The 22,954-nt window shown below is 41.5% G+C and overlaps 2 protein-coding genes and 1 long non-coding RNA gene across 6 annotated transcripts; 1 reads left to right on the top strand and 2 right to left on the bottom strand.

Annotated features, from left to right (window-relative positions):
• LOC135338086 (uncharacterized) lies at positions 1–2,123 on the bottom strand. Its single transcript, XR_010395420.1, has 8 exons — positions 2,016–2,123; positions 1,849–1,893; positions 1,582–1,740; positions 1,214–1,523; positions 938–1,019; positions 631–725; positions 455–541; positions 1–337 (listed from the first exon to the last, which is right to left on the bottom strand). It is a non-coding gene; the product is annotated as an uncharacterized LOC135338086 (long non-coding RNA).
• A 3,015-nt stretch (positions 2,124–5,138) lies between these two features.
• On the bottom strand, positions 5,139–7,759 carry LOC135338982 (uncharacterized). The gene is made up of 4 exons (XM_064535070.1): positions 7,485–7,759; positions 7,257–7,405; positions 6,079–7,182; positions 5,139–5,711 (listed from the first exon to the last, which is right to left on the bottom strand). Exons 1-3 carry the CDS (start codon positions 7,655–7,657, stop codon positions 6,953–6,955), a joined length of 552 nt encoding a protein of 183 aa, XP_064391140.1. The 5' UTR covers positions 7,658–7,759; the 3' UTR covers positions 5,139–5,711; positions 6,079–6,952.
• Positions 7,760–10,495: 2,736 nt separating this feature from the next.
• Positions 10,496–14,534, top strand: LOC135339079 (uncharacterized). Of its 4 annotated transcripts, XM_064535199.1 has the most exons (10): positions 10,496–10,731; positions 10,862–11,174; positions 11,274–11,467; positions 11,563–11,720; positions 11,817–12,107; positions 12,193–12,391; positions 12,482–12,820; positions 12,934–13,377; positions 13,493–13,697; positions 13,811–14,534. In XM_064535199.1, exons 2-10 carry the CDS (start codon positions 10,943–10,945, stop codon positions 14,365–14,367), a joined length of 2,619 nt encoding a protein of 872 aa, XP_064391269.1. In that variant the 5' UTR covers positions 10,496–10,731; positions 10,862–10,942; the 3' UTR covers positions 14,368–14,534. The 4 variants fall into 4 exon arrangements, with proteins under 4 accessions (XP_064391269.1, XP_064391271.1, XP_064391270.1 ...); XM_064535201.1 differs by having other exon boundaries at positions 10,496–11,174; positions 11,280–11,467; XM_064535200.1 differs by having other exon boundaries at positions 10,496–11,174; positions 12,937–13,377.
• The last annotated feature ends 8,420 nt before the right edge of the window (positions 14,535–22,954 follow it).

Genomic DNA, 22,954 nt, shown 5'->3' with positions numbered 1-22,954 from the left:
CCAAAAAAGCCCAAAAAAATAGCACTCAATACAACCCCCAAATAGTGATAGCTACCTGGGGACTGTTCTGTTTGCTCCTTTCGGAATCGCCAAGCAGGTCGGCCACAGAAAAAAGGTACACCCCAGGTAGACCAAAGAATTTCTCACCACTGGCCATCATCGCACATATAAAATCGATTGTCATAATCACCACTAGTAACGACGTCCCCATCTGCTCGTGTAGAAACCAATTGAGTTGACAACATGTGGATGTAGCAACCTTGTGTGCGGTGATTGTTTGTGTCAGTGGCTAAGTATCTCTCGGTGTGTTTCCTGTCCATGCTGCTTATCACATCACCTGGATGATTACAGCACAATTACAGCACAATTACCCTTGGTACGGGTATAACATTGAGAGCTACATGCAATCTCTGTATGCAGCTCAAGAACCACACAGAGCAAGTTGTTAACCTACCTCTTGATGCCAATGAATTGCTCAGCCGACCCAAAGATCGACCCCTTGCTACAGTTGATTACTCGCAGCTTGCAGAGTTCTCCAACCCTATATGTTCCAACAAGGGGACAGGTGAGCATAATAATTATTTACACTGCACGCAATATAATTACTATAATAGTATTATAGCCACGCACCTTCGTCCAAGTAACCTCCCCACGAGTCCCCAGTGGAAAAGCTAGCTCATCAACTCTGGAAAGAGAGTGAGCGCTGGCGATGAGGTGCTTCAGATCTGCAGGGAAGGGGGATCAACAGAGGATAGCTGACCAGACAAGATAGCTGACCAGACAACACCTGTAGTTATTAGCGTACAAGAGAGCCGTGGAACAGGTGAGATATTTATTTCAAAGTCAATGCAGAATGTTGAAGTCAAAGATTAAAATAGCATCGGAGAGGGTTGAAGCAAAAGTCATTGTGGGAGATAATTTGCACACAGACTTTCACCTTCTCTTCAAAGGACGGCCCAATCTCCTACACCCTGATCTTTGGCAGAAGATCTCAGACATGCTAATCTTCAATGATGACCCTGAAAGAAGGTGGATAATATTTATTATGGGTAAAATATTTTTCCATTTAGAGTGCACCGATTAACATGGCACGAGGGCAAAATACCACAAAATGAAGTGTGGATTAAGCTTGGGGGTGACAATTAAGGGAGGTGGTAGTTTTAAATGTCTTTCCAGATATGCAATGTTCACCACGTACCCCAACTCAACTCACCTGTGACAACCCCGCCCGTTTTCGAGGGCAAGTCAATGACCTTAGGGCTAAAACGTGGCGGTAAGTTGTTTATTTCAGGAAACATAATGTCCGGGTGGTTCCTTTGCCTCATGTTCGGATTATCTGGTGCCTCAGGTACGACTTACTTCAATCAACTGTGTGTATTATTACACGAAACTTTGTCTGTGGTGCCATGTATGTGGTGCCATGTAACGTCCAGCGAGCTAGTTGAGTGCAGGACAACATCGGGGGATTACTATCGGTTTCAGGCTGCGGGAGGGAACTTAAAGAAGGCGAAGGAGTTCCACAACTGCATTAGAGATTTAAAAGTATCCCTTTAAATCAAGTAAGATATATTAAACACTTACTTTTAAGATCTATGTAGGTGTGTCCACCTGGGCTGCACATAACTCTTGGCATCTTTTACCGTCTTTTTCCATCAATGCGACTTGGATGTAGTGGGGGAGGACAGCATAGATGAGGGTGGTGTTAGTTGGGGGCAGAGGTTGAAACAAGTTGGTGATGATCTGGAAAGGTGGGGGGGGGGGGGGGGGGGAACATTTAACGTAAACAGTGTCATATTCAAGTATTTTTAGACTGCGGGAAGATATTGACGCGCTTGTTTCAATTTTGACCTTGTTTGGTGATGAGGAGGAAGAGGAGGAAGAGGACACCCAACTCTGCACAGAGAAAAGATGGAAAGGTTCACAAACTGGTGTGTAAAATGTATTATATAATAATAGTCAATATTATTTCATATGCCATACAATTCAATACAGGAGAGAGAGTTTACAACACTCACCTCGGCAAGGGATTTAACTGCTCTGAATTCTTTTAATGTCAGGAGACAAGCTTTTTACAGCGGCACCTTTATAGGTAGGAAGCAATAAAATAATTATCAATAAATTGCCTTACAGGAAGGTAACAGGAAGGTAACACTAAATGGCTGTGCAAGTATTTCCTTATTTCCTTAGCACAGAGATTTAACCCCACGGTGCGTGCAGAGGCTGAGAGAATAAGCACAGTTGTATTTGAACTTTTTCGAAACTGCCATCACATTTACGATCAATGCCTCGTTACACCCGAAGACATTGCCAGTCTGAGTAAGTCTGTGTCAGTGCTTCATTAGAATTATTACGACACATCGCTACGTTTTATCGGGAGCAATTCCCACAGGCTCCCAAATATGCATACGCTAGAGAAGCATGTTGTGCTTTGGCTAGAGGAATGGAAAGTGGGATTAGGGCTTATGGGGGAGCAAGGGGGTGGGGGTGAGAGCATTCAGGGGGTGAGAGCATTCACGCCTATTTTAACGGACTCATTTTAACAGACTCAAGAGAACGTACCAGGCAATACCGAATGAAGTTGACCACCTGACCACCTGAAATGCCTCTAAAAAGAAAAAAGACAACACAAACTTGAAGACACCTTTGTTTATTAATTTTTATATGAGCAGTGTACGTACGTACGTACACATCATGTCAGCTTGCGCTTAGGATTCGATTCGATATTCGTGCACAATAAGGATGTAATTCTCACTTAAAAAAAGGTCCTATAACTCATGTTTAAAAAAAAAAGCTACTGTCAAGTTTTATTCTAGCAATGTAGCTAGGAGCTGCTTCTTTTGTCTCTAACAATTCATACCTTAGGACTAGAGCGCTGCTTGTGTATGAGGTGCACAGTTGATCTGGTTCTGAGTACTTGTAGGTCTGCGACACATCACTCGACACATCACTCGTGAAACAACTTGGACTAATAGAAGTAACTTTTCACGTGATTTGTTTCCTCTGTTTTGACATCATATCCAGTAGAAAGCAACTTGCATTACGTGATTACGTGAGCTTAAAAGATGAAAGAATTTGATGGTGGGATGGTGGTATTATTTTGAAGTTTAACCCTTTCCTGGCTTTAATTAAAACAAAATACAGAATAAATACGATTTTTTTACACATTTCACAATTATAAACTGTATGAAGGCATGAACTAAAGAAACTAAGTAAGTGTTCTCATGACATGGTTCAATCTCTGCGAGGCTCTTTTCCCAGGAAATGTTTTCTTCACCTACACACAGTTCAATGGTGCCTCATGGTGCCTCATGATGTCCACTTGTGTACTAACTCTAACTAGACTAAGCATACCATACTGAAGCTATCCTGACTACACTCCATACTTACTGGTTCATGCTCAAGAGCTTCTTCCTCCGGCTCTTCAGTTATAGCTTGACCTCTTGGTATGATCCCAGTCAGCATCGTTGCCCTAGAACCTCGCTGAGGTTGTACTATGAAGATCTTGTAGCAACGGTCACTTGCAAGATATTAAAGATACCACGTGAAAGAGCAGCCCAATGCGCATGTGCTACAGTGTGTGCATAGCAGCATAGCAGCGCCCACAATAATTTTTTGAAAATTATCACTACCGCTGCCGGTTAACATTTTCATTGACTTGGCAGAGTGTGATGGTTGGCAGAGTGTGATGGGCAGAGTGTGATGGGCATCAAGTATGACCTGTTTACTGACCTGTTTACTTCCCTTGTTCGATTTTTTTTACTATCTACAAGTAGGGAAAGATTACAACTATAAGTCAAGAGGCACAGTGTAGCACGGTGTATAATTATGGCCTACCGATTTCAGCCATCACTGTGTCTTCAACCTTTGAGGTAGACCGCTTAGTCCTCTTGGAGGGTGGAGAGGAAGTCGCAAAACACAGTTAACTGTAGCAAATCAAAAAACACCAATCTTCTGTGCTTCTCCTCTTCTGGAGTTATCGTTCCATCAAAGTTATCGTTCCATCAAGTTATTGTTCCATCAACATGGAACAAGCCATCCATGTTGTCTTCATGCTAGAGGACTTTTATCTCCAGAGGGAGTCCGTCCGTCTTTTGTGAATCCACCATTCTTACCTTAATGGATACATTACCTTAATACACAAAAATTAATACAAAACTTGCATGACATTCACACATCTTCAGCACTTTTTTCACCAACTTTCTTTTGCAGCGACATTCCACGCTGCTTGATTCCAAATTACCAAATTACCAGCATCTAGCATCTCTAATTCGACAAAATATACATAGACACACCTTAGTGCGCAGAATACGTTGTTGATTTTCTCCAGCCAGTCACGTGGTAGGGCCAGTACCAGGGTTATCTGCAGAAATAACCCTGCAGAAATACGCTCACTTGTGTGCGTTGAGAGTCGGGCCTGAACATTCGTATGTAGCTGATTGGTACTTTGCTGCGTACTTTGAGGAGTCTTGCAACCATCGGCACTGTGATTTGGTCGATGGTAGATGGTAGAGTTTTTTCCTTTGAAGGTGGCTGCTGTGTAGTCCTGTAAGGGCATTTCATGACCTTTGCTGTCTCCGCTGCTTTGATATAAGTGTTACCGCGAGCCAACCCGCGCACAAATCGGTCGCGTAGGGCTTGGTCACAAAATAACAATGTGTGGCGAGGTTAAGAGGTTAAGAACCGCATCAAATTCAGCAACACTTTTATTGAGATACTATCAAAACAGCAAATTTAGACTAGTCTGGATACTATTATTTAAAACTGGTTTTCTCCGTGTTCACAGACTGGCAGCCAGCACAAAACTAAGCTTAGTGAGCCCAGTAGTGAAACACAAGCACAAGGGAAAGGACTACGCGGTACGCGGTTCAATTTGTAAGAGAAAAGGGCCGGAAGTAGAAGTATAAAAAAAGGAAGTATACCATTTTTTTTAGGAACTGATGATATTAATGGCCAATTATTGTTATTACAGTCACTTCATTCCTCCTTGTTAGTGTGTCCGAGTGTCCCTATGACTCTGTAGCGAAGCACACTAAAGGCAATGCCCAGGGGTGGCTACTTTTTGCGGCAGAAATATTGCCGTGGATCTTGCCGTGGATCTTGTTGACATCATAACATTGTATGTTATACACTCTAGATGAACTAAGTCAATCAGACCATAGATAGAAGAAGGAAAGGGATTGGAAACGCAATAGAAATCCTGTACTAGTTGCGTCATGTGAGGAAATGCCATATTTAACCCCTAACGCACCATAATTAACATAACTGGTTCCACATGGAATTTGATGGAAACAATAAAAGAACAAACAATCAAAGATCAACACAAGAGGCAATTATGTTATGTATGGATACGGATAGTATATCAAATTTGTATTTCATGTTGAAGAAGAAGAGAAGAAGAAGTTGACTGCCAGAGAGACGGTCCAGACTCCCTGAAGCTTCTGTGAGTCTTCTAGAGCTTTGTGATTTCTACGATAAACACACCATGGATAGAAGACACCAATCATGACACTATGATTATACAACAATTGTATCATTTATGTGTGACATTGAACAATGCTTATACTATGTACTTAGCACATGTATGTTGGTAAAGATTGATCTAGATATAACAGAAATGCTCAATTTATCACAAGTTCTCCTTGGCTTGACTTGAAAGGACCACTTCTATCTTTGTCTAGCATTCCATATTCCCTCTTCAGGTTCCCCATGTCCTGTGTTTGAACTGCTGATAATAAGTTTGTATCGTAATACACAGTACTAATATGCTAATATGGACATAACATAAAATAATCCACAATAATTGTATAAAACCACAATTGTAAAACAAGTGATTGAGCCTTCATAAATAAGTGTATAGCTATCTAACTGCTATTCCCATTCTACTGTTAATAACGTATGCTACTGTAACTCATCGCTGGATAAGGTAAGAGGAACGGCTGCTATATTTTGTTCTGTTTGTACAACCTAGGAAAACTCTACAAAGTAGCTATTCCCATTCTATACACTATAGGCTTTCTCCTCATACTAAATACAGCCTATTACGCAAACCAGGGGTGATGATATAGGAACAACACTTACAATATAGCAGAAATCCAAGAGAAAACTCCTTGTAACTCAGTAGCTAGAAGTCTTTAAGTCTGTAGATAGTCTACTATGGCTCAGCATAGCCCCGTGGGTGTTGACTACCCAATACATTGCTGGAGTTTCTCATAAAACGATCAACTGTTCAGACAGTGAGCGAGTTACGAGTTACCAGCTTTCCAGTAGCTGAACAAGCGCAACTAGCCTCTAAAATCATGTTATGACGTCACACGTACAATTGATAGAGCATCATGTGATGCGTTTCCAATCCCTTTCCAATCCCTTTCCTTCTTCTACCTTCTTCTATCTATGATCAGACTAGTGTACAAATTAAACTCATCAGTTACTCACAAAAATGTGGAAACTCCCGTGTGGAAACTAAGTTGTAAGTAAACTCATTTATCAATTAATTTTTTAATGTCACAACCATACATGCACAATAATTATGTGATCGTTTTCATTGATAACTGTAAATCACCGTGAAATCAAAGCAAAATACAATTAGAGTTCGTAGTTTTATAGGTATGCTGTTTTGAACAGCACGGTGCCCCCTCTGGATCTCACCCAAGAAGCAAGACATTTGAGTTTATATATCTGTTGCCTAATGATTATGTATATAAGAAGTGTTTGAGTTAAACGATAGTGTCAGTGATAGAGTAGTGTCAGTGATAGAGTCACATAAAATTGGATAGCGTTATTCAATGAAGAGGTACTAAAGGAAGAAATCCATTCGCTCTTCTCCCTGAAGTGGATCATTGCCAACACAGGACGGGTTAGACAAAATACCACCTTGGTCTGTATACAGCAGCAGGAGCAGGAGCACTCGGTAGATCTTGTGTGTCAATCCTGGTAGTTCCGAATCGTGTACCTCTCAAAACCGTGTACCTCTCAAAACACCCCGTCTCGAAATTAAATGATTGTTCCAACTGATGATCATGCGATTCATACCTACCTCTGTAACACGGCAATCCATGTCTGTTTCTTGGCATGCTTGATGGGACTCTTCGATTAATTTAACCCACATACGTTCGATTACATGATTGTTTGTTGAAGTTGTTTGAAAGGAGCAAGAATCATGGAACTTGGTCCCATAACCCATTACTTAGGACTGCAGAACGGTACACATAATTATTCATAAATCACGGAGTTATTTTTCTTGGGCATAACCTACAATCATGCCATTCTAGCCATTACGCACGTCACTCCATACACAGCTAGCTTCTCATTTTGGTCTAGGTGTAATTTGTGACCAAAATATCTTGCTACATATATACTTGGGTTTCTCAATTCATATGCTGACATTTGTCGTGAAGAATGCCCATTTCTACTAATAACCGGACGTACTTACTCCCTTGAATATCTTACTCCCTTGAATATAACCGCACAGTATTACATAGGCTTACCTCTCTAATTGACTAACATTTCGTTGTTCAGTTTTAGCTTCCTCTTTAATACCGTTATTTTTAACAAATCTCCTGACACTTCTCTCAGAGAGACCACCACGAAGACACTTCAATTCTTGTGAGATTTCTTTGTATGTAAGACCTTCAAGAAGCATTCCCTTTACAGACTCCATTTATCTTGAGCATGCGCAGCAAAAATCAGTAGCCATGTGGTTCTAGTACTAGGATAGACTGAAAGTTTGTAGGTATATATTTCTACGTACAGCTCTTGATCATCTGGCATGGATTTTCTTAAACTGTCCCATCCCAACTGACAATAATGAACAAGTTGATCCTCCTTTTGGTTTCTGAGACAGGGACAGTGGCTGTAGATGGACTGGCGAGGGCCAGGGATCAGCCTCTACAACTGGGCTTGGCCTGTCCTCAAATGCTGCAGCTTTTATAGCAGCAAGACACCAGGAGTTAGCCCACGCTCATTCCAAAAAGGTAAGTAGATTCTAATAGCAAGCTACTGTTTATTACACCACGAGGAAATTGATTTGTTCTGTAATCAGCCTGTCTCTCTGTCTCTCTGTTGCATCCAAACTTTGTTTGCCGGTCATAAGCAAAAGAGGCTTGGATGGAATGGATGGAATGATCAAGTGTGGGTAGAGGCAGGCTGTCCTGAGGCTGGTGTCGTGTTACTAAGAAAGCTTTCAAGTATGCGGTTAGGAGTGTCAAGCGGAGACAAAAACACATTGTCAGTGAGAAGCTTAGTAATGCACTTCTGTCGGCTCTATTCTGGAAAGAAGTGAAGAAAATTACTAAACAGTGCAATTCCCAGTGCAATTCCCCAGTTGTGGGAGATCTTTCGTTCAAAGCATATTAACGTGCTGTCATCTAGTGAAATTGGATATTCAGTCAGTATGACAGGGTCACTCCCTTTGAGAGTACAAACTTCAATGGACTTTATCCAACTTGACACATCTCTCTGTAGCTGTACGATAGGACCAGAAGTAACGACATTGGGCTAGCATAAATTAAAGGGATTTTGAAAAGGAGGTGAACATTTTCGCTATTTGGCTCCAGAGCCCTTAGCAAAAATGTTCGTGGGTTCTAATATTCGCGTTTCAATGCGTTTCAATGCCTGTAAACCACACCCAACCACACCCATCAATAGCTTTGCATGTGAAATACCGGTGGGTGGGAGTTTATCCCAGTTTTAATTTTCACGTTAACCATCGAAAAACGCACGAAAATTTCCCGCTATAAATTTCCCGCTATACAGTATGTCATACTTACGGCACCAATATGTAGAGGTTATAAAGAAAGAAAAGATGAATCGTTCAAAGAATGTAATTAAAAGGTCGCGATAATTAGCAGCTAAGGTTAATCGTGTCCTCCCTCCTCTGGTCTACGTCTATGGTGGGTAGAAAGAAAAGTGGTTTGGACAGATTGACCGCCGCCTCCGCCAAGGTCAAGAGGTATGATGTTGGATGTTCCTTGCTGATTTTGGTCAGCTGCCACCGACTCTACACATCAAGGAAGAACAGCCTACCTCCAGTTTGACAGACCTCACGCTGGTAATGACAACACCAACCAATGTTCCAGATCTGGATCTGAAACCTTTTGCCAATGCTCTTCATCTATCCAACAGTCAGTTGTAGAATACAACATTATTGCAAGCTGTTCACACTGGAGCCACTGCTGCAAAGCGTCACCTGATGATGCAAGTGGCCTGGAAGCTGTTGTATGCTTAGCCAAGTCAGCTCGTGTCTCTGTCATCCAGTAGTCGGTGGCGTTTAACACACCAAGGTAAAAAACTTCAACAAACTTTTGTATTCTGTGGCAGAAAAACCAGTCGGCAAGAGCAGGGTTGTCATTGACAGCAAGAGTCAGGTTCTTCTGGGCAGATATCAGCTGCACTGTGTGTGAAGAAGATAGTTGGTAGTGCAAGGGTGTCGACCATAGAGTAGAGGTGACATGAGTACGCCTGGTGCCGCGAAGTACTCTGTTACAAAAAACATCTCCTTCTCGCTCATCGACCGTTAATTGGGCGTGCTGATGAATGTAGATTCTACCGGATTGAAGAGCACGCCATCTCATCTCTGTGTTGAGAGCAAAAAACCGGAACCGAGGCAAATCGACCGTCATGCATTGTCAGCTGAACAACGTGGGGAAAGCTATGCCAAAGTACCCTTCATAATTAATTTTGGATATACATGCCATAAATCCATACGCATGGAATTTTCTTCCATCACACAGGGTCATTATCACACAGGGTCATTGTATGGGCCGCAGTTAGTACTATGATCCCTCCACATTAGAGCAGAGACATCGTACCCAATGCGGACATTGACACTGCTCTGACTTTCACTGACATCGAATATTAAAGCTCCTTCACCAAGTGGTGCCTGTTCTTTTTTCTCAATTCATACACGTCATATTCTTCTTTTAAGCTTCATACAATTTCACCTGGGTATTCAGACTTCAAGAAAACTACAGTGCAGGACTTCGGGCCAATGCTATAACAAGTTGGTTAACCGCTTTAGCCGACGCATGGCTACTGATAAATTTCAAAAAATCATTGTGCACGCTGCTATGCGCACGCTGCAGGTACCAGCACATGCACGTGGTATTTTTAATATTTTGCTTCGAGGTACGGTTCGATCAGAATCTTCGAAAGAAAAGTGAGGATATTGATGCTTATGGCCTTGTAGAGTGAGAGGATAAGTGACTGGGATCATAGCTAGCTTCCTTTCAGAGAGAAAGAGCCGGTGGACCATCTTCCTGGACCACTATAGAGTAGCATTTGTAGTCTTCACTATACGTTTGTTTAGGCTAGTCAGTACGAACTTGTGTGTAGGTGAAGAAAATATTTCCCGGGAAAAGGGTGTCTGGTTTCGAGCCATGAGGAACACTTTTATCATGTGTTCGTTCAGTCACTTTGTAACATCATACAATAATTGTTTGTGAATTTTTGTTAACAATTGTTATTTGTGGGGTGGTGGTCCTAGGCAACAATGATGATTCCATGGATGCGGCAGGTCCGGTGTCAGAGGAATGAATGACTCCCCGGTGGGAGTGACTCCCCGGTCATTCCTGCCTAAGGTGTGGGTGACTCCCCCAGGAATAAATGACTCCCCTATGCGCATGTTTGTTCCGCCAATGTTGCCATCAATGTAAGTATATAGTAGCAAGAGTACATTCATGCACTCCTCATAGACATATAGTAGAGAATGAAGAGCCATGCAGGATGAAGAGCAAGGTTAGTAGTAGCATGCAAGGTAGCAATGAAGCAAGTGTTCATCCTGTAGTAGACAGCAAGTGACAGCTGGAATGTAGACCTATAAATGTGTGAAGAGCAGAGTTGCAAGGTTAATTGTTCTATCCTGTAGTTGACAGCAAGTGACAGCTAGATCTATGGTATAAAACCAGTGATCGTTCACAGTCATGTCATTTGAAGAAGGCAGCAAGAAATGGAGAATTTACAAGAGATTGAAAACTATTTACGAAAAGGAGAATACCCTCCTACTATTAACAGCAAAACAGAGAAGGCAAACTTTAGAAGAAAATGCAGGCAGAACTTTAAGTTTGAAAATGGTAGCCTATATTACAAGAAGCACACCAAAGCTGCTGATGCAGCTGACTGGAGGATATGTGTGCGCAGCAATGAGGAGAAATCAAGAATCCTCGAAGATTGCCATGCAGGTATAATAATTATTATGGCTTTGGTAAAATGATAATAGTAGGTAATAGAGCATGTATGTAATTATGTATGCTTGTAATCTATTATACGCATGCATGCAGGAACAGCTGGTGGCCACTTTGGAAGAGATAGAACTATAGACAAGATATGTTCTAGATTCTACTGGAAGTCGATGGTGGAGGAGATTCGAGAGTATGTAAAGAACTGCAGCCAGTGCCAGAGAATGAACCCAGCATTTGTAAAGACAAATGCCAAACTCCATCCGATATCTGTACAACCCAAAGTCTGGCATCAGGTATATGTACACTATAATTTTTATGGCATTGCATAATAATTATTTGTTTTGAGCACAATCATATATTAATTATAATTATGTAATTCACTTTATAGGTTGGCATAGACTTGATAGGACCTTTGCCGATTACACCCAATGGCAGCAAATATGTGGTAACATTGGTCGATTATTTTAGCAAATGGGCTGAAGCAGCCCCACTCCCTGACAAAACTGCATTTGGAGTGGCAATGTTCCTGTACAACTTGTTTTGTCGGTAAGCTATGCATGTGTGTGAAATTGTAATCACATGCATCTCTACACATAATTATAATAACACGTATTTAATGATTATGGTTATACATGCACGCAGGTTTGGGTTTTGTGAGGTGCTGATATCGGACCAAGGCCGTGAGTTTGTTAATCAGGTCAACACAGAGCTTTTTCGATTCACTGGAACAGAGCACAGGGTCACTTCAGCTTACCACCCACAAACCAACGGGCTAACTGAACGTTTCAATCAAACACTTCAAACAGCACTACTCAAATATGTGAATGACTCACAGACCGACTGGGACTACCACTTGCCCGCTATTCTCTTTGCTTATAGGACGAGTAAGCAAAAGGCAACGAAGTATTCACCTTTCGAGTTGATGTTCTGTCGGTGAGTTGTTCATAATTATAATTATTATAATAATTACATGATAATCTGGCATGCATGCATTATTGTTATAACATTCCACATGCAGGAAACCTGTACTCCCTATTCAACTGGAGTTAGGCAGCGAGGGTGAACTTGAGCAGAGCTGGGACATTAGTGCCATTATGACCCATGCTCGAGCTGTTACAAAGTTAAAGGATGATATCCACAGCAAAGCCAAGAAGAACATTGACAATGCCCAAGAAAAGGACAAGATGTACTATGATCGGAAGCATGCAGACAAGAGGGTGAGCAGGCTATATCATTGTATGAGCGTAGCATGGCTATTTTCATTACTCGTTTAATGTCATAGCCATGTCATTTTTCTAATTATATAGGTGTTTAAGACTGGGACTTTGGTCTGGCTGAGGAATTCAGCCAGGGAATGTAAGAAGGGAGACAAGCTGAAGCCTCGGTGGTTAGGCCCATACACGGTGGTGGAGTGCTTGGACAAGGGAGTCTTTAAGATTGCCAACCCTAAGACTGGAAAGACCTTAAAAAAGGCTGTTAACCAACAGCGGTTAAAGCATTACCATGGCTCAGACTCCGAAAAACCTATCTTTGATCAACATAGTTCTCTCTCGGATCCTTCCGAATTATCAGACAACCATCACGATGAATCTCTCGATCAGTTTAACCCTTCTTTGACGAGTACTCCTATGAAAGACCCAAGCAAGGTATAATGCATGTGTCTCTAGATTTTGAAGCTAATTATAATTACATTACATTTCTCTTTACGATATTAATTTAATGTTTCATGTTTCTTTATAATTATACACTCCATTTTTAGAAGCTGTGGGAAAAAAATTGTGATTTTCCCTCTTCTCACAAGCCAGACGCCCCCTCCTCTCACAAGCCAGCCGCTCCCTCCTCTCACAAGCCAGACGTCCCCTCCTCTCACAAGCCAGCCGCTCCCTCCTCTCACAAGCCAGACGTCCCCTCCTCTCACAAGCCAGCCGCTCCCTCCTCTCACAAGCCAGACGTCCCCTCCTCTCACAAGCCAGACGTCCCCTCCTCTCACAAGCCAGCCGCTCCCTCCTCTCACAAGCCAGACGTCCCCTCCTCTCACAAGCCAGCCGCTCCCTCCTCTCACAAGCCAGACGTCCCCTCCTCTCACAAGCCAGATGCTCACTCCTCTCGCAAGCGAGACGCCCCCTTCTCTCAGGTTAAGACTGCATCCTCTATGGAGCCACCTTTGAAGAAGCAAAGGACTACTCAATCTGTAACAAGAAAGGTATATAGTTATATACTTGTTAACAGGAGCTATCGTTAATTACAATTATTATTAATAATTATGTGCATGCACACTATAAACCGTTCATTATAATTATTGTGTGCACATTCGACAGAATTCAAGTTACTGGGTGAAGGATTTGGACCTGAGGACGGGAGACAAGGATGTAGTTCTTGCTGAGAGCGGGATGCTTTCTGACCGTCATATGTATGCTGCGCACAAACTGATGCGAATGCAATTTCCAAATATTGAAGGCTGTTATTCTACTCTTCTGGTTCAGAAGATGTCCTTTCCTGCAGTCACTAGTAGTGAAGCCACAGGTATAATTTCTACTTAAATTAATAGTAGTATTATTATAGTATTGGTATAATTATACCTCATCCTCATCCTTGGCCGCACCGTATAATAATTATATCATATATATCCTATACAGCCGTGCAGATATTCTTTGTAACAGAGAGGCATCACTGGATTGCGACAGCACTCATCAAGGGGGAACTTTTCCTCTTTGATAGCTGCTTCCAATATGGGAAAGACCTGGAGCCAAGTGCTGAGCTGCAAATCGCACAGATGTATAAGCCTTTAATAGCGCACAATGGGCTGTTACTATCTGTGGCCTCCATTCAACAGCAGAGCAGTGGCAGTAACAACTGTGGTTTGTTTGCAATTGCCGCTGCATACCACGCATTGCAAGGAGACAATCTGGATACCATCACCCTAAATGAAGACAAAATGAGGCCACATCTTGTGCGTTGCTTTGAAAATGAGAAACTCAGAAGATTTCCAAAGTCAAAAGATGTTAGTAGCCGCAAGAGACCAGAAAGATTTTCCAGCATAGTAATTACGATATACTGCCCTTGTCTCCGCCCTGACTGTTATGATGAAATGGTCCAGTGCGACACATGTACTGTGTGGTATCATTATAAATGTGTTCGTATTAAAGTATCTCCACTTGGAGATTGGTTTTGTCCTACTTGTAGATCTAGATAGAATTTTTTTAGCATTTCGTTATCTTCCACTAGCTGTTTTTGTTTATACACTGTTAATTTGCACTGTTGTTTTGTTTGTTTTTCATGCACTGTAGATCTATTTGTTATTTTGATGGATGTTGTTGTATTATAAGTTTTGCTTTACAGTGACCGTGAGACGTGTGAAAATGTGAACAGAGTGTACAATGTAGTATAAGTACTATAGGTACTAATAGCTAAACTGAACCAGTTTACAGTATATAAGGAACAGCTGTAATTATAGTCATACTATGTATTAAACAGGTCTCTCACAGATAGCATGCATGCAGTCCTGATAACAGTCTTGAGCTTGATTGTATAGTCACACTGTGACAGGTTTTGAGGATGCATGTACTTAGTATAGCCCCTGAAGTCTCTTTAGCTCTATGGATCAGTGTTCATATATAAATTTCGGGGGAGTCATTTTTTCCAGGGGGGAGTCATTCGTGACTAGGAGTCAGTGACCGGGGGAGTCATTTATTCCTAGGCGTGAGTGACCGGGAGTCACTGGTGCCTAGGTAGGAGTGACCGGGAGTCATTATTTAGGGGAGTCATTCATTCCTATGACACCGGTTCTACCTGTGGAACTTTGTGTTTTCATCATGAGTTATAAATTTTTAAATTACTAAAGCAGGGAAAGGGTTAGTATATGTATTAGTATGTATTATCAATAGGTTTTCAGGTTGGTTGACTATAGAGCTTGGTTGACTATAGAGCTCAGCCCTGCCTGCTAATAAACTCGCGAAATTCAAAAAGTAAGATGCCGATTCTATACTCATTGGACCTTCGTTGGAGAGTAATTTGGCTCCATCTTCAGTCGGATGGCCAGTGACCGTTTTATATTTTTTATTTTTTTTAGCAGGAAGTACTTTCTGTTTCTTTTTATTTTGCGGTTATAGGTTTCTGAGCTATCTTCTAGCTTGTTTATGTTTATCTTTCTTGCTGCGAAAGGTATGATCTGCTTTTCAGTCTTCCAGGTACTTACAAAGTATCTAGTTTTGCTAGCTGCTTGCCTCTAGCCCCGTTTTTGTACATACTGCACAATTTTGTACCTCAGATGTCTTCAAAATCGCGTTTCCCAATACGGGCACCCAATACGGGCATGTTCCCAATACGGGCATGCCACAAAATTTGCACAGGGCAGAGACAAAAAATCAAAGATATTATTGCAAAAAAAACCTGGTTGTTAAAAACAAAAAGTTAGAGCATGCTAAATTTACCCAAATTTACCCACCAAAATCTCCATGTGGTCATAATGGCAACAAGTGGTGAACAAATTAACACCACAGAGGTTTGTTTAGATATGTATGACATGTTACAAAAGTTTATCAGCTAACTATAGATTGAAATGAGCCGCATCCAGAGCCAGAGCGAAATCATCACACCAATCCAGCGAGGTTTGTAGACGCTACATAAGTCAATCATATGCATAATAGATTACTTATTTTAGATTCAACTAAAAGCCGATTCATTCCTGAAGTAGATTAAGTGATAAGCTTTCCCCTTCAGACAGAGTGTGTTACGTGTTATAAGTTACGTGTTATAAGTCAAGTCACACTTAATTGGCTCAGTTCAAAGTATTGACGAGGACCTCTTGAATGGACTGAAAGCTAAATTACCGAATTACCATTGCTAATAAAACATTTGAAAAAGCAGTTGCCTATGTATCAACTATAGTTGCAATTCATGTAGGAGAAGCAGTAAACAAACTGCTCTTTTGTTTCAGTTCATACAGTACACTGACACAAACAAGATTATAACAGTAGAAGCCCAGGATGGCTCAGAAGCCAGCTATCATCTGCATCATATGGCTTACAGGTGCTCAGTGAAAAGAACAGGGACTGTTCTATATCGATATGGAGGTGATTTGTTTTACGCACTTACCGTTTCCCTAGGGGAGGCTAGGACTAGGAATCCAGAATTCAAAGATAACCTTTCAGTAGTATGTCTAGATCTGAATAAAAAATTTCATTCCACTATTCATTCCACTATAAACTATCACCACACAACATAGAGTGTGTAAACATAGAATACTTCGTAAGTAAAATTCATCCTGACATTTGGAAAGCAATTTGTTTGCTAAAAAGGCCCATTTCGAACAAAGCTACCAACAATGCTTCAAGCAAACGGAACATTCGAAGATGATTTTGTGTATGTGTAATGCATGTGTATGTGTAATGCTGTTTACCGCCAGTGCTAATTTCCGTTACACACACTAAGTTACACACACTAATAGCAAATGCATGTGGAGGGTCAAAAAGGCTTATAAAACTGCTGAATAGACTAGGAATTTGTTCAAGCTCTTCGATATATGCAATATCGTATCCAGAAACGTGTTAAGGAAGGAATCCTGACTCACTACCCAAGTAACAGTTTTATGATTGCGTCAGCTGACAACATAGATTATGTGTATCATGTGTATCACTATGCCCGAGAGCAGCTGGACGGTGCAGATTGCTCAACCTCAACTCCTTAACAAAGATACTACTACATCTACAGTGAATGGAGTGGAATTAAGTAACAGCATTCATTTGATACAAACAAAAGGCTTTACTCTCCCAAAAAACGGAGAAGCAGAACAGGAGTAATTCTAACCCGACACGTCACTGCTCTAGTGTAGAATCAAACGCCAAACTTAATATGGCTGATTTTAAATTGGGACAATGTGAAACGAGAGCAAGTTTAAAGAGATGCTGGCTAGGAAAAGAAGCTGGCTAGGAAAACAAAACAGAGATGAAGTCAATTGTAGTCTCTCAAACTAATGTCATCTATTACAATATTCTAGACATGAAACCTTGCTAAGTGTCTAAGTGTCATCAATGACCTAACTCGTATGAAGGGGAAACCACAAAGTAGTCCTATTAGAGGGGGACCAGGCAACGTATGAACGTCTGCAGTCACTCAAGACCGAGTATGGAAGTGATCTGTCATGGTTATATGCCTATTCTCAAAAATTTCCAGGATGTTTTAGTCAAAATCTACTTTGATGCAGGGCTAAGCAAAGCCAGTGGGTACAACCCAAACTCAATAACAGTATGTATATAGGGTGATTACATAGTATTACATTATCATATTGAAACTTTGTGATACAAGGTATGTGTTTTAGTTTTGTGATACCCCCTTTACAGCAAAGACAGTGCAAAGTAAAAAACCAAAGATCTAGAGAGAAAGAGCAAAGACAGTCCAGTCCAGTCCAGACCATTCATTGATGCAGTACTGATTGATGCATGAAGTATGATAATGATCAGAACAATAGCCTCAGGGCTACTAGCTACTGGGCTATACTAAGACAGTGCCAAGTATAAAGAGCCAAATAATATAAAGAGCCAAATAAAGACAAAGATCTAGAAGAAAGACAGAAAGAGAGAGCAAAGACAGTCCAGACAATCCAGACAATGCATGATAATGATTAGACAGGCTACTAGCTACTGGGCTATACTTTTCAACAAAGAGCTAAAAGGGACACACTGTGATAGTGCATGTGTATACTGTCAGTGTATAGACAATCATTTACCCTATACAATTAACAAACTATATGCGATAGCCATAGACTGTCCACAACCAGAATTAATGATCCTATAATAGAAAGATTGTTAATCTGTCACTGCACTATTGTGATGCTATTTTTATTATGATACAAGTTATCAGCACATGTTCATGACGTTGTAACGGATTAGAGTTATGCACTCGCCGAATTTCTTGTTTCCACGCATTTTAAAGGTTTCCCTTGGGCCAATCCTAGCAATTTTTCACATTGCAAATTACAGTAGTATTTAAATTTAATTATAAGTGACAAAGTGTGACGCAAGCTAGTGAAAGAGTAACGTCCATGGAGTTCGACCCACCGTCTGTACTATAGGAATATAGGAATATTTGTATTATAGCCATCTTGATAGAGTACTTCGAAGGTGAGTAGTCATTCAATATTTATGTAGACCACCTGTATACATGTGTACATGTGTGTGTGCGTACGCACGTATGTGAACATGGGAAAAGGTAAGATCTGATATTTGCGTTGACAACCTTTGAAGTTTGTATGTTGAATGGGGAAAATTCGCGAGCACTATATAAAGCAGTTCCCAATGTCATCTAAACAAAGCTTAATACGTATATGGTAAGTGATTTTTTTGTGGTTACCAGTTTGTATAACTGTGATACAGAATGGCAACTCCTGATCCTGAACAAACACCTCAGCGTCCAGCCCGGACCCCTGTTCCAGTCACTCCTTCTCCAATCCCAAGGCCGCTCTCCTCCCAGTATTAAAGTACTCCATCTCACTTTCACTTTCACTTTAACTGACACTGACCCAATGGAGACAGATTCATACGAATCTAGTTCTTCTAGTGATGAAGACTACGTGCCTCCTGCTCCCAGTCCACAGCGAGGTAGAGGCAGGGGCCGTGGTCGTGGTCGTGGCCGTGGTGCAGGAGGCAGAAGTGTCTACGTAAGTATTGAAGTATTGAAGTTTTAATAGTGTTGTGAACTTTCCATAATTTCCTCCATCTGCAGATATTCAATGCACCAGTGACAGCAGAAATAAAGTGAACTCTTGAATGTTATAACAATTCTATGTAAAACCTACTGGTTTTACTATGAATAACAACAAATTAAGCCTCGAGACCACCCAGATTAGTATTTCAATCGTCATCACTAGCCTCCTTCACAAGGCCTCAATACAGTGAGGCCTGTAATAGAGGCTATCATGTAATAGAGGCTATCATAATTATTACATGCCGTAAATTCTTAATCCAATAAATTTTTTGCCACTGCAAGTGGGAGTGCCAAATGAGCATTAAATAGAAGAAATAAATAGCAAAACATGTATATTATAATAATTATGAGTTAGTGTTTTGTTTTTCCCTTTTCAAAAGGTGTTGTTTCGTTTCATTCGGCCGGTTTCCAAGACACCTTTGAGGTAAGGCCTTCATCTCGTTTTTCGTTGTATTTGCCTAGAGTCCTATACACATCACGTGTCTTTGTTATTGGGACACTGCAGGGACACTGCAGGGGATAAGCACATTGAATACTCTTCACTCACCGTATTGTGACGCTCAAAAGAAATGTTTTAATGAAAAGAAATTATGGTTGGCCATTTGTTGGTTTGTTTGTTAGCTCTCTTGGACCAGTGTGCTCAGAGACACAAATGGAAGGAATGCTTTTAGCCACACATCACACATTCAATGAACGGGCAGTAAACCGTTTGACATAAGTCTCCATGAACAAACAACAATGGGCAACCTACGCGTGTGAAACATTGAACAATTAAGTTCTACACTTAGAGTCAATTAATAACAGAAAGAAAAGGTGGTTACCCATATTATGTTGATGGAAGGAATATTTTTTACTTTGAACGGGCAGTAAAGTAAGTCTCCATGTATAACAACAATGGGCAACATACGCACAGAGTAAACATACGCACAGAGTAACAGAGTATGTGTGAAACATTGAACGGGAGGGACGTAAGTTCACAGATGTCACTACTTTGTAGTGGTCACTCGTGTGATAAATATACAAACCGGGGGGTCTATTTTGCTCGGACAGGACAGTGACACACCAGGCAACTGTTCTCGAGCGAGCAGATGGGCCAGTGCAAAAATCTCCAAGTGAGTTCCCCAGGTACGTGTTTGGTCCATTTGCGTGCCCCTGACGTAGGAGATCATGTCCGGGTAACCTGCATCGATCAACCAATGTTTACCATAAACAAATGTTGAAAATCACTTTACAATGTCTCGCCTGACAGTCGTTGATAGACCACAGACATTGCCCTGAACATGCACACTCCATCCCCCATCGTGTCAACGAGCGAGGGTAAATGGGGCCGAGTCAGGGCAGGACCCAAACAATCATAATTAGTGAGGTTATACTCAAGTAACCATACTTGGGCGCGAATACTTACTTGGGCTTGGGCTATGGTTGGTGCGATGAAAAAGTTGGCACAATATTCAACTAAAACAGCATTTTTGAGGGGAACAGAGAATCAGACTGATCTGAACGTTTTGTCCCAAAACCTTTAGCCAGAGCATACAGGATATTGCTTCTTTTTGAAGATTGAAACTGCTTCTTCAAACAATAGGCAGCTCACTAAACGCTCAGCCGTATCAAGGGTTTCAATAGTATCACTCTCAACAGAGCTGCACACTTATCAGCTGTGCATGTTTTTTGTTTGAAATAAATTCAGCATCGGGAATGGAGACATTTCGCAGCTCTACTCTACGACAGGCACAGATTACTTGATCTTTTTGTCTTGCAAACATCTCCTCCCAAAAACTTTGAGGCACCTTCCTTCTCAGATGGCCAATCCTTCAGTTTAGCAAAATATAGCGAACCCAGAGTTTCATCTTCGAAATTGGTTGAGGATTTGACAGAGCTCCTCAAAGGAGAGTTTTTTCTTGGACTGTAATGGCTTGTTGGAAGATCTGGGTTGCAAAGGTCTTTTTGGTGGCGTTTCTCCAGTAGGTGAACGAATTCTTCTTGTTGACATAGGAGACATAGGATAGAAGACATAGCTTTTTCGTGTTTTTTAGTGGTAGCTGTTCTAGAGGTCACAGGTCAATTGAACAGGACCTAACAGAGTGACCTTTGTGGCACTGCAAGATTTCTGGCGCAGTAGCTAGTAGCTAAAAGTTAACTAATTTGCAGCAGCAGTAACATGAAGGGGCTGCACAAAACATACGCTCACATAGATGAAGTATTAAGTAGTACTAAACTCACCTCCAGTTGGATTTCAGACTATCAGACAACTATCTAAATTTATACGGCTGCATGTGAAAACTGGATATTCTACTATCACTAATGTGGGCGGTGGGTGTGGGTGTGGCTAAAACTACAGTCTATTTCTACTTGCAACTGCGGTCTCAGCCTACATGTGTAATTATTATAACCGAAGTATTACTTTTACCTGCAGCACCTGACAAGCCAAATATGTTGCACAGGAACTCATAGTCTCCGCTGAGAAACACTCGGATATTCTTTCCGGTTTTTTTAGTACTTCCACGTTTTGTTATGCAGGTCGAAGCGGTGTGCCAGGTTAGTCGGTGCACTCTAAATAGACACAGTATTACATATGTAGTCATCATTATTTTTGGTTGAGCATGGTTTTGGTTGTCCCAAAGATGTGGAGTGAAGCACATAAAAGGTCTGCCTCTGAGTGGGACCAACATGCTACATCAGAGGTATCTGTACATGGTATCCCCAGGCTCTCTGCAACTGAAAACTTGATCCTCACCGCTCAAGGTGGTTTGGCTGGCACTTCGAGCTAACTCTGTGGAATTATGCATTCTATAATAATTATTGGCATAATTTGTGTTCTTACCTGTCGTCCGTCTTCACTGCGCCTAGATTGCTCCATTGGGGACCCGCGTGTTGAGTGGAGCAGCTGTCTAAGGAGTCTGTCTAAGGAGTCTGTTTTGAGGTGGCAAAACAGAGGTGGCAGAAAGGACACGATGGCAGTTGCAACCACATGTTGCAACCACATGTTTTATTTTTTCATTCTCTTGGCATGGCATGGCATTGAAATTTTTCTCTCTTGTAGCTTTGTGTAGCTTTGTGGTGTGGTTTCATTCAGATTTGATATTATGAGCTATATCATTGGACGTGCATGTCGAACATATATACCCTCTTCAATTGTGACAGGGCAACAACCCTTATCGCGTGGGTGGCTTTTATTGTTGGATCAAATTAGTCAAAATGATACCTACTTAGCACTTACCAATCGAAAGGTATGTCAACGCCCTTTGTGAGACGCCCTTTGTGAGAAAACCGCGTTTAAAGTTCAATGCGTCATTTCAAATTTCAATGATTTCCGTGAACCTCCGTATACCTCCGTATACCCGGATAAATCGTCGCCGCCCTCGTGGTTCCGCAGAAAGATAAGGGCTGCCTGGCCAGCTAGTTTCTCAGGAGTATATTTAAAGGATCACCGACTCACAAGACGACTCACAAGATAATAATTATGGGTAAGCAAAAAGAATGGGTAAGCAAAAAGAGAGAACTTTTGTGTGAATTTTAGAAATTAAAAGTTGTCATCATGAAGTAGTATAAAACTACGTGTATTTCGATAATGTTGTAGGTGAGGCACCCCGTACACAGCAAATTCTTTTGTTTGTTGGCAGTTTTTGTGAAAAAAAAAGGTTTAAAGGGAGTTAAATTCTCCTTTTGTCATGTCCCACTGTCCCGCTCCGCATACTTCCGCATACACGCTGCCGAGGTGGAGAACGGGGACGATGGTGGAGTGCACGTTGGGGGGTGTTCTGTCTGCTGAATGGTCGAGAATGGTCGAGAATGAGGACATATGATGACAAAATTCCCGAATTTTGACGTACAGATACCATTGTCGGACAGACCCGCTGGGTGTATCACTGATGGTAGCTCGTTATCGTCAAAGATGACCCCAGGTTTGAGAAGAGTGTGCTCATTCTCCTTAACATACACCTTCCCGGGCATAGAAGACGTAGGTGGAGGTGGTGGTACTAAACTGGTGGTGAAGTCCGTCCAGTCGTAGGTCGGGACGATGACTTCTCTGTCATCACCTACCACCTTCATTGCACACTGCAGAGCGCTCCACAACTTGG

This window comes from Halichondria panicea, chromosome 7 (genome assembly GCF_963675165.1).
Source record: "Halichondria panicea chromosome 7, odHalPani1.1, whole genome shotgun sequence".
Taxonomy (NCBI): Eukaryota; Metazoa; Porifera; class Demospongiae; order Suberitida; family Halichondriidae; genus Halichondria; species Halichondria panicea.
Note: the sequence above shows the minus strand (reverse complement) of the source record. Positions and strands in the feature narration are given on the sequence as shown.

Bases quoted from the DNA above. Each gene is read 5' to 3' on its own strand.
- LOC135338982 (XM_064535070.1), bottom strand. From the start codon at position 7,657: ATGGAGTCTGTAAAGGGAATGCTTCTTGAAGGTCTTACATACAAAGAA. The intron at 7,406-7,484 runs GTAAGCCTATGT...GGTTATTAGTAG, and splicing joins AATGTTAGTCAATTAGAGAG to AAATGGGCATTCTTCACGAC. The intron at 7,183-7,256 runs GATTGTAGGTTA...TGCAGTCCTAAG, and splicing joins CGTAATGGCTAGAATGGCAT to TAATGGGTTATGGGACCAAG.
- LOC135339079 (XM_064535199.1), top strand. From the start codon at position 10,943: ATGGAGAATTTACAAGAGATTGAAAACTATTTACGAAAAGGAGAATAC. The intron at 11,721-11,816 runs GTAAGCTATGCA...ACATGCACGCAG, and splicing joins CTGTACAACTTGTTTTGTCG to GTTTGGGTTTTGTGAGGTGC. The intron at 12,108-12,192 runs GTGAGTTGTTCA...TTCCACATGCAG, and splicing joins TTCGAGTTGATGTTCTGTCG to GAAACCTGTACTCCCTATTC.